The sequence below is a fragment of the Zingiber officinale genome, chromosome 4B (assembly GCF_018446385.1).
Source record: "Zingiber officinale cultivar Zhangliang chromosome 4B, Zo_v1.1, whole genome shotgun sequence".
Classification (NCBI taxonomy): Eukaryota; Viridiplantae; Streptophyta; class Magnoliopsida; order Zingiberales; family Zingiberaceae; genus Zingiber; species Zingiber officinale.
The window spans coordinates 5,019,285-5,031,923 of NC_055993.1; the positions used below are offsets into that span (position 1 = coordinate 5,019,285).

The following is a 12,639-nucleotide window of genomic DNA, read 5'->3' on the forward strand; positions in this document are numbered from 1 at the left end:
TTGGCACAAAAAATATTAAATTGTGATGTTATGTTCAGTTTGAATTTATGCAAACAACCAAGCCAAGATGACATTTACTCATTTAGAATTGACTCCACTGCAAGTCTGCAACACACCCTAGGCTTTAAGAGAAGCCAAATCCTAGAGACCTTAGCTAGTCTCCATTCAATTTTCTTTTACATTACACGATGGGCATCACAATCAATTAAATCAGGCTCATGCACTTTGAGGATGATAAATATGAGAAAGAATTAGTCGATGGCTTGAATTGTAAACTAATCATCTGTGGATCAATCTCTACGGTTGTCTAGACACTGCTGTAGACAGCTTTTTCTTCTGCACCTAGAAGCAATGTTCCATAAACAGTAGGAGGAAGTGAGGAACCTTGTCTATCAATAGGTGCAACTGAGTCCATGCATTTAACATGGAGCCGTAATCAAGAAACAAGAAAACATATATAAACACTTTCAGATTTTGTTCTGATACTTGAGCTCAATTTTCTGTTTGATCAAACCATGGGCATCACTAGAAATAAATCAGCTCACTTGCTTTAAAGATAAATATGAGATAGATTTAGTAGATGAGAAGTATTGTAAACTAATCATCAGTGGACCGATCTCTACGGTTGTCTGGCCGCTGCTGCAGAACAGCTTTTTCTTTGTGCACCTTCAGTCAAAGATCCATAAATAACTAGAAGAATCCTCTTTATTAAAAGGTGCAACTACCACTACCACAAAAGTTCAACGTAAAATCTTCACAGAGAAATAGGATAAAAAATAAAGCTTAATTTTTTTGTTTCTGTTTAATTGAATGATAAGCAAAACTATAAATGAATCAGGCCCGCGCATTAAGCATAAATGTGAGATAGAAATAGTAGATGAGCAGTATTGCAAACTAATCATCTGTGGATCCATCTCTACGGTTGTCTGACCGCTGCTGTAAAACAGCTTGTTATTTGTGCACCGGAAATCAATGTTCCACAAAATGATCACGGAACTTTTTATATCTACAGATGCAACTACCGACCTCAACAAAGCCACCGGGAAACAAATATATATACAACGGCTTCATGTTGGCCTAAGTATATGTTTGATCAAACAATGGAAAGCCCTATAGAAGAATCAAGGTCAAATATTGTGAAGCATGAATGTCAGATAGAATTAGTAGATGAGTCATATTGTAAACTAATTATCTGTGGATCCATCTCTACGGTTGTCTGGCCATTGCTGAGACAGTATCTTCTTTGTGCACCATGAGTTACAGTTCAAAAAACAAAGTCAAAAGGAACTTCTAAAAAGAGGTGCAACTAGAGCTATTTAACAAATTCAACATGCGAAAAAAAGAAAATTCAACAAAAAAAACCATGCTCATGCATTTATACAGTCACAAAAATGCAAACAACAACATTTCTATTCCATTTCAATTTAACTAAAAATTTTAGTTATAAATAAGTAAATGTAAAATGATGACTCGGGAAATGTAAAGCTTACCGCCTAACTGCAAGGCTTCCCAGAAGCTTGTACCGGAGAAACTCGGCCTGAGCAATAGCACAAAGTCATCTATTGTTAACTTTTTCAGCATAAAGCTCCACGCCATTCTCTGGAAACTTGAACCTTTTCCGAACGACTGAAGTCAGCTCCCTAATCCATCTCCCATTCTCACCTTTATTAAGACGAGAATTATAACACAACTCAAAAAAACCCTAAACTACCAACATCCAAAACTCTACAAGAATCGAAAAAAAATATATTAGTACCAAGTACATTATTCTGCGTCCTGGTGGCTCGGATGATGATCTCCGTCCGCATCCGTGTAACACGGACTTCGACGCCCGAGTACCCGTCCTCCGCGAGCCAGCGAAGAAAGCCCCATCTGCGACGAACTGTGACAGAGAAGAGAATATCACATAGAGGAAATTTTTACGGAAATCCAAATAGATCTTCGAGAATGAAAAAAAGGAACGAGAATCTCAAAAGCCTACCTTTCTCTTTTTGCTCATCTGGGTCGCCGTGTTCGGCGATCGGGACGCAGAGGCCAACTCCTCTACTCGACGGAATTTGTTACTTGGCAGAGGAACCATGTCAAGCACAGATGGCGTCGGAGTGAGTCCGGTGGCGAGGGATCAGATATTTATAGTGATGGCGAGCGCAGTTGGCCAATTAGGGTTCTGGCTGACCACGACCGATGGGCTAATGAAACCATGGGCCCGACCCGAGTAACAATGGCTCGTACTTCTAGACCGGCCTAATTTAGTTCATCGAGGGTTCGATCTGAACCGGCATTCGACACGGTTCATTGTTAACTCTTGAATGATCTTCCAATTATTTTCAAGAGGTAAATTGTGTAATTCTTTTCTTCCTTTTTTAGGAAAAAAAACAGTTGTCATGTCCCTAGCTTGCAGCTACTATATTTGTCCAACAATTATATTTTATTAGTGCACAATCTCGTTGTCTTCACTCCTTCTCCTTCCTAACAATTGCATGGCCAACGATTCAAACGGCCTAAAACAGAACACACTCTGTTCCCAACAGAGATAAAAGGAGACTGCTCCAGAGGATTTTGAAGATCCAAAAGCAACAAAGAGAACAAGAAGAAAGAAAGGAAGGAGGCAAGAGAATTCATACACGAGAGATTGCAGCGGGAGCATTATGCGTCAAGGTCAAGTATCCCCCAAGATCGTAGTGGCAGTAGACAGAGATAAGAGCAGCCACAGTGCCTTCAAATGGGCTCTGGACAACGTTGTCACTGCAGGGCAAACCCTCACCCTCCTCCATGTCAACAACAAGAGCTCGAGTATGTAATCCTGGAGAACATTCAAAATTTCAAATTTAAATTGTGGTTAAAGTTACTCTGGATGCAATGCTGCAGGGGGTTACGAGGATGAAGCCAATTATGTTGCTAGCATCACAAGGGACATCATCAATCCCTTTAGATGTTTCTGTACGCGAAAGAATGTGAGTGATTAGTTCGTTTAGATGTTTCTTGTGATCAGACAAGCCTTAATAGTTCCAACTCGAGCTTTTCTGAACAGGTGGGATGCAAGGATGTCATAGTTGAAGGCATCGATGTTGCTAAAGCGATCATAGAGTTTGTCACAGTTGCAGCAGTAGAGAAGTTGGTGATTGGTGCATCACCAAAAGGCGGATTCATCAGGTAATTGTCAAGTTAAAACGATTGAATAGGTTTGCAACTCATGGTGATAGCATACTTATGCCTTATATTCCTTAGATCATTCAAAAGTATAGACCTCAGCACCACCATCTACAAAGGGGTGCCTGATTTTTGCACTATCTATGTCATCTCGAAGGGGAAGATCTCCTCCACGAGGAATGCCACTCGACATCAGTCGGCTGTCTCTCCTCTTCGTGCTCAAATAGAGGCTCCACCAACAGTAATGCATGATCCACCAAGCCAGAGCATCAAGAACGCCATGAAAGGTTTATTGATTCTGTTGATTTACTGGCCTTGCAAGGAAAACTCGAGATTTTAGCTAGTTGTATGACTGAAGAAGATTGCATATTTCCTAGGTACAAGTGCGGCCTCAGTTAGCCCATGGAATATGCAAAAAGAGAATGAGTTAATCGGGTAAGAAATGTTCATAATGTAGAATTTTTCAATGTTCTTCTGACATTGTTGAAAGGTGAATCATCTTCCTCATTTAGGTCGCCTTTCAATAGAGGAGGGACACAAGGTTCAACCCAAAGATCATATGGAGAGATATTTGTAGAGAGTGATATATCATTTGTGAGCAATGACAGGCCAAGCACTAGTGGATACCCTCCAAGATCTTCTAACTTGTCGGATAGTTACGAATACAGTTTCGAATCATCGCGCAAGTCTACGGGTGCATTCTCTGCAGGAAATGAATCCTCTTACCTATCTCATGCAAGCTCATCATCTCAATCTATGGTAAGACAGGAAGTAATTGCAAGTTCTAGTTATTAAGAAATGAGAGGTTTGTTCTGATGTTAGACAACATACGCATGGTTTGCAACTTATAGGATGATGTCGAAGGAGAGATACGAAGGTTGAGGTTAGAACTCCAGCAAACAATGGACATGTACAGCACAGCCTGCAAAGAGGCACTTACAGCCAAACAGAAGGTAGTATTTTTCATATACAGATTTCCCCCCAAAGTCGATCTTGTTTACAAACATGGTACTGTTCTAGGCCATGGAACTTCAACGTTGGAAGATAGGTGAAGAAAAGAGATTGGAAGAAGCATCCCTCAAGACAACCAAAATGACGGCAAAGAAGTTCAGTGCAGAGATCCAGTCAGACAACGAGACAGAGGAGAAGAAGGGTTTTAACGATTTATCACAAACAGATCTCAGGTACAGAAGGTACACGATAGAGGAGATAGAAGAAGCCACTGAACACTTCGCGGAGAATAGGAAAATCGGCGAAGGCGGCTATGGTCCTGTTTACAAATGCTATCTGGATCATACCCCTGTTGCTATCAAGGTACTGCGTCCAGATGCTACACACGGAAGGTCACAGTTTCAGCAAGAGGTACCGTTCGGTGATAAATGTCTCATTGTTGTAGGATCGCAGCTGGCTAATGCAACTTTCTACTTCCTTCATCGTGCAGGTTGAAATCCTATGTTGTATTCGACATCCAAACATGGTGCTACTGCTTGGGGCTTGTCCAGAATATGGTTGCCTTGTATACGAACACATGGCGCTTGGGAGCTTGGAAGATCGTCTGTTCAAGCGAGGGAACACGCCGCCTATTCCATGGCAGCATAGGTTTCGAATCGCTGCAGAGATCGGCACTAGTCTTCTCTTTCTGCACCAAACCAAGCCTGAGCCACTGGTTCACAGAGACCTTAAGCCTGCGAACATCCTCCTCGACAGGAACTACGTGAGCAAGATCAGTGATGTGGGGCTTGCTCGGCTAGTTCCTCCGTCCGTAGCAAACAACGTGACCCAATACCGAATGACGGCTACGGCGGGCACGTTCTGTTATATAGACCCGGAGTATCAGCAGACCGGCATGCTCGGTACGAAATCTGACGTCTACTCACTCGGAATCCTGCTGCTGCAGTTGATAACTGCCAAGCCGCCCATGGGGCTGACGCACTTCGTGGGCCATGCGATCGATAAGGGAACGTTCCCTGAAATGTTAGACCAATCAGTGACTGATTGGCCGGTTGAGGAAGCTTTGAGCTTGGCCAAGATAGCGATAAAGTGCGCTGAGCTGAGGAAGAAGGACAGGCCGGACCTTGCGACGGTCATACTGCCAGAGCTCAACAGACTCAGAGAACTCGGAGAGGAGAACTTGCATCCTTAGATGAATATTATTTCTCTATATATATATAGACATGAAAATATATAGATGCTTGAGTAATAGTTTCAACCATTGTAATTATATGGATCATGTCCCCATCTTCTTTCTGTCTTTCTTCACCATTAGTTAGTTGTTTCTTCTGTCTTATAAAGTTAGGGTTCCTCTAAATCAAACTGAGTGATGCAGACCTAGGGATGTAAACGAGTTATTCGGAGCTCAGTTCGATAGAAAGCTCGTTCGATAGTTCATTCGTCTATCTTATCGAGCCGAGTTCGATTTCGAGCTCGACAGTTTTATCGAGCTTAGCTCAAGCTTAAGGATATTCGGCTCGTGAGCTCGTGAACATGTTCGTTTGTAAGCTCACGAGCCAAAAAATGAGCCTTAAATCGAGTCAAAAAACGAGTTCTAAAATGAGAAAAAAACGAGTTCTAAAACGAACTTTAAAATAAGTTTTAAAACGAAAAAAAAAAACGAGCTCCAAAATGAGCCCAAAAATGAGTCCGAGTTCGAACTATTTGCGAGCTTGATAATTCCAAATCGAGCCGAGCTCGAACCTTGTAATAAAAGTTCGATTCGTGCTCGAGTCGAGCTCGAGCCCGAATATAACTTAAATGAGCCGAGCTCGAGCCTAATACTGTTTGGCTCGGTTCAAATCGTTTACATCCCTATGCAGACCCAACCCGTATTGAAGTTCGATATGAGTCTTCAAACTTTAAACAGATATAACTTTTGACTCGAGACTGAGAATCAGGTTTTGTCTGTCGTCACGTGTGAAGAATTCAAAAACCTACATTTGTTATGGGTGAAATTGTAACTGTCAATTTTTAGTCCCAAATTCTGAAGTTTAAACCTTTTTTAGGGATTTTTGCTATTTTTGATATTTTTTCTTTTTGGATATTTCTTTTGATCCGTGTCTTGATTTGAGTTAAGATAACTAAACTAATTATTTTCCTTTTCGGATAAAAATCTATTTCTTTTTTTTTACAAGATTGAAATTAAAATCTATTAATTATAATTATTATAATTTTTTTCCTTATTTGAATCTTAGGTTAGGGTCTATATAAGAGTCATGTTTGGATGTTAAAACATTAAGGTCTCAAGTTTTAATAAAAAATTTCTTGGAAATTTTTTTTCTTGTCTTCTCCTCAATTCGTCAGCTCGTAAAATAATCGCTATATTACCCGGCTTCAAACATGTCATCAACATTTTCAATCATTTGCCAACTAAAGTTTTAGGCCTCGTCATGTGGTGGACTTGAGCTTCATCATGCACTAGCTAGCTTCTTTTCCTACTTCCTCACATGGAAACTGCTTGGCAGTAGTGGAAGACTGAATATTGGCTAATGATCCAAGAAGATTGCAAAATAGATCTTGTTCCTGTCTGGAAGCTGAGAAAACGAACCTGCCGGTGTGACGTGTCTGGAAGGTTGACCGCATCCCCATGACCCGGTCGATGAGCTGTCCGCTGCGTTGACCAGATCGTCAGAAGTCCTCCTCCGGTCAACTGTACCTGTATCCAGCGACCGGGTCGCCCCGGCCTCCTGGCCCAGGGGGGCGCCCTCGGATGGATCAGTGAGCTGACGGAGTCGTCGCGATCCCGAATAGTAGATAAATGTCCACAAAACGCGTAGCTGGCTCCAGTAGCTCGAAGCCGGACGCGATATAGATCCGCAGGACGGAGCACGGTCCGACTACATGATAACAATCCGAATAACGAAACACAACCGATGTCCAGAAACACTGCACTGGATCAGATCTGTGCCGCACGCGGCAAGGACAGCGGCTGTACCGCCGTCGGAATCGACGGTCGGGAAACCGGAGGTGTTGGCCGCCAAAGACGGCTGCGGCGGTGGCTACAGCATGAGATGCCGGTAACGGCAGCCTCTGGAGGAGGCACATGGCCGGCGGGAGGCGCTGAAAGCCTCTAAAGGAAGCCCTGGCGTCTGCCTGAGGCGGCTTCGCCCGCTGGACTCGAAGTCGGCGACGCCTGCTAACTACGGCGTCCGCCGGAAGTGGCTGTAGCGTGTGGAGATGGCGACAGGAGGCCCGCCGGCGGCGGAGGCGACGTCACATGGAGGTTGTGCGTGAGATGGGAAGCAGCGGCCGAAGATCTCTACAGGCGAGGGAAGCTGAAAGCCGGCAACGCGAGGAGGAGAAGAGGCTAGGCGGTGGCGGCCGGCGATGGCCCCGGCGAACAGTACCCGATGGGGAGGAAGAAGACCTCCCTTCCTCTCTGCTGGCGGCGGCCTCCTCCTTTTCTCCCTCATCTCTACCGCCCTATTCAAAGCCCTAGCTTCTCAAAAGACCTAAGTGCCCCTCTCTTTTTTTCCTAATTTCCTTTCTGCCGCCAACACTATCCGCATCAGATCTGATTTCTTTTGATCTTCTATTTTAATTATTGAGTCAATCCGAGGGACCAGAGGACGGTCATAGGGTTGGAAAAATTGTCCCCAACTGAAGTAACTGATGAGTGTTAACTGCAGCAATCAGGGAGTACTTTAACTGATGATCAATCAGCTTTGAAGAACGTAAACAAAGTTCAGTTTTAATTACAAGATTCGAGCAGTCAGAGATTTAACTCTGTTTTATAATCATCTAGGAACCAATCTCGATTAAACAAGGGCAAAAAATCGAAACTTGACGACGGAGGGCTTTGGATTCTCAAAACTTGGAAGCTAGTAAAACTACAAACTAGAATCTTGAGATGCTCAACTTGGATAAAATGATCATGGGCAGAAGAGCATTCGGGGGGCTTCACATGGACTCTGCTATCTCCCCACCTTCCATGCACGTTGTTCCGAGAACCCTAATCCAATAAACTACTGAAGAGAGCAACGTCCTGTAGGGTTATCATAATCCAGGCAACGTGGTCGCGTGCTGATTGATGCTTAAAGAAAGGTCATATGCGAGGGGAGTGATCAGGACTAGCTCGTGGATCACGTACGGTACGATGTGTGCATGGAGATCATGAACTGTTACGTATAATGCGCAGGCGAATCGATCGAGTTTTGTGCAGTGAGAGATTCAATAAACGGTAAAAGGTAAAAGGTTGTTTGACTCGAACCGAAACGAACTCCCTTTAAATGCTCAAGCTGCTCGATCAGCTTCTCCAACCAATTGCAGAGCCGGCCATGGAGTCGTCCAAGAAGGCCAGCAACAAGATCGCGGAGATCGTGAAGCTGCAGCAGGTCCTCAGGAAGTGGAAGAAGCTCGCGGTGACGCCCAAGGCCGGGGCCGCCGCCGGGAGCGGCGGCGGCGGCATCAACAAGTTCTTGAAGAGAACGCTGTCCTTCTCCGAGAACCCGGCGGCGGCGGCGGCGTCAGGGGAGGCGGCGGTGCCGAAGGGGTACCTGGCGGTGAGCGTGGGGGAGGAGATGCGGCGGTTCGTGATCCCGACGGAGTACCTGGGCCACCGGGCCTTCGCGGCGCTGCTGCAGGAGGCGGAGGAGGAGTTCGGGTTCGGGCAGGAGGGGGTGCTGCGGATCCCCTGCGAGGTGGCGGCGTTCGAGAGCGTGCTCAAGGTGGTGGAGAAGAGGAAGGAGGGGTCGCTGTGCTACTGCTCCGCCGAGGCGGACGACATGGCTGGGAGCTCCGGCCACGGCGGGAGTCGGCCGAATTCTGCGTGCAGATGAGGCGACGCGTGCAAATCAATGAAAAGATTTTAAAATCACTGGGTGAAATCATATGAAAAGATTTTAAAATTTTGTAATTCTCAAATCTCAAATCTCAAATCCTACTTAAAATATCCCAATTAATTAACGTTTATTCTTCCACAATTCTAATTGAATAATGTTCTTTGCCCGACTCGTACGTTACGGAAATGGAATTGGTTAAGTATTTGGGAAGATTTCATTTTACCCTTACAATTATTAAATTTTAATATCAACCTACAAAAGTTCAAAAAATTAGAATTTCACTTTGTGCTTTTAGTACAGATTATGTAAATAGACTAAATTTTGATACTTGGGGGAAAAGTTAAAAGGCACTTATTTTTTAAAATAAATAATAATAATAATGATCCATCATATTTTTCATCTTCAAAATAACTTAACTTTAGTTAGTATTATTATAATAGATATAATTGTAACCGGTAGAATGTGTAATAATTAGATAGAATGTGTAATAATTGTGACTGCGTACAATTGATATAATATGTTATAGTAAATAAATTCAATTTTTTATTAACTTAATTAAAATTATTACATGCAGATAAAATGATTCAAATTTAATTAAAATTATCCAAATTTAATCAAATTACTTTAATACAATTATAAAAAAAAAAAAGATAATTCCAATTAACTTCGTTGATTATTCTTAGGTGATCGATTTGACCCTAACAAAATTTTTTACTGGTCATCAGAATAAATAGGGAAGCGCACACGGCGGCTAACTCAGAAGCCCAGCATCAATTAATTGCGCCTTCCATTTGGAGAAAAAATTTCTATAAATACGTCATAATTGAGGTTCAAACTACGAATATCTTGGTGACAATCTGAATATCTTCTCGTGACATTATAATCCCGGGGACTATTTTAATACAACTATAAAAATATTGATTAATTTAATCAAAATCACTCATTAATATCAATATGATATTATTATATTAGTTATAATTATAATGATGGTAAAAGCATCCATATCAGTTCCCTAAACATATAAATTTTATATATAAAAAAAAAATCTATGTATTAGTATCCTATTCATTTAACCTAAATCTTTTTATGTATAAGAAGAATCCACTTATATATGTATATTGATAGGAAGTCATGATCCCATATATAAAGTAGGTAGGGGTCATGGTATCAATACATGTAAGTATAGAGATGATAATTTTCCTTACGGATTTAGTATTCCGCGGGGAAAATTTGAAATGGGGGTAAGGATCTCTGATTTTTTAGGGATGGGGCGGGTTTGGGGTGGGTATGGGAATACTATCTTCATCCTCGAACCCGCCCCGAATATTATTATTATTAATATTAATAAATAATAATATGATTTTTTTAAAAAGTATTAATAATAGTGTTAATATTAATATTAAAATTTTTGAAAATATTAATAATAATAATATTATTAATATTGATATTAATATTATCATTAATAATAATTATTAAATAATAATAATAATATAAATTTAATTGGGGAATGAGGTGGGGATGGGGACGGGGATGAGAATTTGATTTCCATGGGTTCGAGTTCGGGGAATCTTCGAACTCGAAAAAATAAGAACGGGGCGGGGATGAGAATGGTAAACCCGCCCCCGTCCCACCCCGCCCCATTATCATCCCTATGTAAGCGGTTCTCCCTTTGGTCTGAAAAAGCGGATAAGAGGATATCTCCTTCTATCTATTTTCTAAATTTAGATTTAATAAATAGTATTTCTTAAAATTTAAGGAATAAAATTTATTTGTTAAATATTAAAATATTATTTAATTTGAGAAGAGGGAAAAATAGATTGAATAATGAAAATAGATATTAAATAATAAAAGGGAAAAAAAATAAATATAGAATAAATTATAGAAAAATTGATATATTGTATAAAAGAATATCTAAAATTAATAAAATAGGTATGATATCGATAAAAAAAATATGATGATATCCTATTTTGATTTTTTTTTTAAAAAAAAACATAAAGCTTTCTATTTAAACGAATAGGAGAATAAGAGGTCGCCCTTTTATTATTATTATTATTATTTGCTCATGTATTTTTAGATGTTATCGGCCTCTGCATTCAAATTAATATGTGAAGTTGTGAACAATTTAAATAACCTATCAAGAATCATATACTACAAGAAGATATTGCACCCAGGGTAAAGTTGTAAAGATTCGAATTTTTATAAAATCGAGAAAAAAAAGCCAATTAAATAACTCATGGGAATACAAGAATAATATATATAATAAGAAAAGGTCCATTGTAGTAAAGTTCTACCCTCTCCCTAATTAAATATCTCATGGGGATAAAAAATAATATATATGATAAAAAATAATGATTATACTCATTCCAGAGGTCATTGTTGAAAATTAATCCTTATAAATAATATCTGTATACCATATATCTATTACCCCAATTCAATATATCTATTACCCTCTCCCTTCCTGTTGTTTCATCATGATGGTTTTGGTAAAGTGTTACATATCCCAACACGACACGGAGGAAAAGAAAGGAAAAGAGCCAAGGAAACAACAGCCACGGCACACCTCTACTCATTATTCAAAACAACATAGCCAACAAAAGTTCATAAGAGACAGAAACAGAATCCAAATTATGAATATCTTCTTCCTCTATTACAATAGCTAGTATTTTTATTCACAATCAGATGAAGAGACGCAAAAGTTAAAAGCTAACTTCTCTTTTACAGACTCAAGGACTAAAATCCTGTCATTCTACTCTGATCATCTAATGTTGAACTAGTTACAAAATAACACATGAATACAACTAAAGCTGATTCAAGTGGTCCTCCAGCTCTGGTTACATGTGATTAAATCATACTAGAAAATGACCTTCTAGTAGTTGGGCTCGATCTCAAATCCTAATGAACTAACAAAGTGAGTTTTTTTTTTTTAAAAAAAAAATCTAATATAAGAAAGTTCTAATCACATAGGCAGTAAAAAATAAAACTAAAAAACAAAGGAAAAATGAAATCTAAGTGGAGTGGTTTGACCAACCAATAGCTATCACCAACCACTCTCCTTATCATGCTTCAACCAAAAGCTTGTTTCCCTCGTGCAAAGAAAACCACACTGACAATGACCATGTAGTGGATGCAGGGTGGGTAAAGCTTGCCTTGCCACTTAACAGTGCCCTTTCAGGTGATTGCTTTTGTCTAATGGTTTAGGACATCTTCAATGAGAGATTTTTAAAAAGGTTTGTGAAATAATTTTGTTTTTAAAAAAAGCTCTAACTATTATGGATACAAGATTTAAGGTTATAGTTTAATAGCATTAGTAAAATTTCAAACATATTATTTCACCTCAAAATTAATAATTAATGATGTAAAAAATTTTGATAATGTAGGGAGATTTTTTGGTCCGGCAAAGAGCGATAGATTTTTATATTTTTGATATGGTATTAAAATAACATACTAGACTATAAAAAAATTCATATAAAATTATAATAATTAGAGATGCCCTAACAAGTGATGCATATTTGAAGGGTTCTATCAATTGTGAGCAAGGTGAACCAAAAGCAAGTATTTGTATCTTGAAAAGAAGTAATTTTTAGAGAAAATATTGGTTGAGTAGTTTCAATACTTGATCATAAATAGTTTTTAAATGAATTGAAGAGAGTGTTTCAATACCTTCCAAGGAGAGTTGGTAGATGAGAGTTAGTATAGTAATTTTACAAGAGGTTGG

The 12,639-nt window shown here is 39.9% G+C and overlaps 2 protein-coding genes, 1 long non-coding RNA gene, 4 other non-coding genes and 1 pseudogene across 7 annotated transcripts; 2 read left to right on the forward strand and 6 right to left on the reverse strand.

Moving 5' to 3' along the window:
* Positions 1-3,257, reverse strand: LOC121974535 (annotated as a pseudogene).
* LOC121979007 lies at positions 237-405 on the reverse strand. Its single transcript, XR_006111306.1, has one exon. It is a non-coding gene; the product is annotated as a small nucleolar RNA snoR143 (small nucleolar RNA).
* Positions 559-721, reverse strand: LOC121979004. Its single transcript, XR_006111304.1, has one exon. It is a non-coding gene; the product is annotated as a small nucleolar RNA snoR143 (small nucleolar RNA).
* Positions 856-1,012, reverse strand: LOC121979003. The gene has a single exon (XR_006111303.1). It is a non-coding gene; the product is annotated as a small nucleolar RNA snoR143 (small nucleolar RNA).
* Positions 1,146-1,306, reverse strand: LOC121979005. Its single transcript, XR_006111305.1, has one exon. It is a non-coding gene; the product is annotated as a small nucleolar RNA snoR143 (small nucleolar RNA).
* Positions 2,649-5,638, forward strand: LOC121977268 (U-box domain-containing protein 52-like). The gene is made up of 9 exons (XM_042529854.1): positions 2,649-2,793; positions 2,887-2,954; positions 3,032-3,153; positions 3,229-3,437; positions 3,528-3,585; positions 3,663-3,909; positions 4,002-4,181; positions 4,213-4,512; positions 4,592-5,638. Exons 1-9 carry the CDS (start codon positions 2,649-2,651, stop codon positions 5,291-5,293), a joined length of 2,031 nt encoding a protein of 676 aa, XP_042385788.1. The 3' UTR covers positions 5,294-5,638.
* An 805-nt stretch (positions 5,639-6,443) lies between these two features.
* On the reverse strand, positions 6,444-7,008 carry LOC121974536. Its single transcript, XR_006110015.1, has 2 exons — positions 6,692-7,008; positions 6,444-6,597 (listed from the first exon to the last, which is right to left on the reverse strand). It is a non-coding gene; the product is annotated as an uncharacterized LOC121974536 (long non-coding RNA).
* A 638-nt stretch (positions 7,009-7,646) lies between these two features.
* On the forward strand, positions 7,647-9,099 carry LOC121974534 (auxin-responsive protein SAUR67-like). The gene has a single exon (XM_042525646.1). The coding sequence runs from the start codon at positions 8,373-8,375 to the stop codon at positions 8,919-8,921; it is 549 nt and encodes a 182-aa protein (XP_042381580.1). The 5' UTR covers positions 7,647-8,372; the 3' UTR covers positions 8,922-9,099.
* The last annotated feature ends 3,540 nt before the right edge of the window (positions 9,100-12,639 follow it).

Bases quoted from the DNA above. Each gene is read 5' to 3' on its own strand.
- LOC121977268 (XM_042529854.1), top strand. From the start codon at position 2,649: ATGCGTCAAGGTCAAGTATCCCCCAAGATCGTAGTGGCAGTAGACAGA. The intron at 2,955-3,031 runs GTGAGTGATTAG...TTTTCTGAACAG, and splicing joins GTTTCTGTACGCGAAAGAAT to GTGGGATGCAAGGATGTCAT. The intron at 3,154-3,228 runs GTAATTGTCAAG...TATATTCCTTAG, and splicing joins CCAAAAGGCGGATTCATCAG to ATCATTCAAAAGTATAGACC.
- LOC121974534 (XM_042525646.1), top strand. From the start codon at position 8,373: ATGCTCAAGCTGCTCGATCAGCTTCTCCAACCAATTGCAGAGCCGGCC.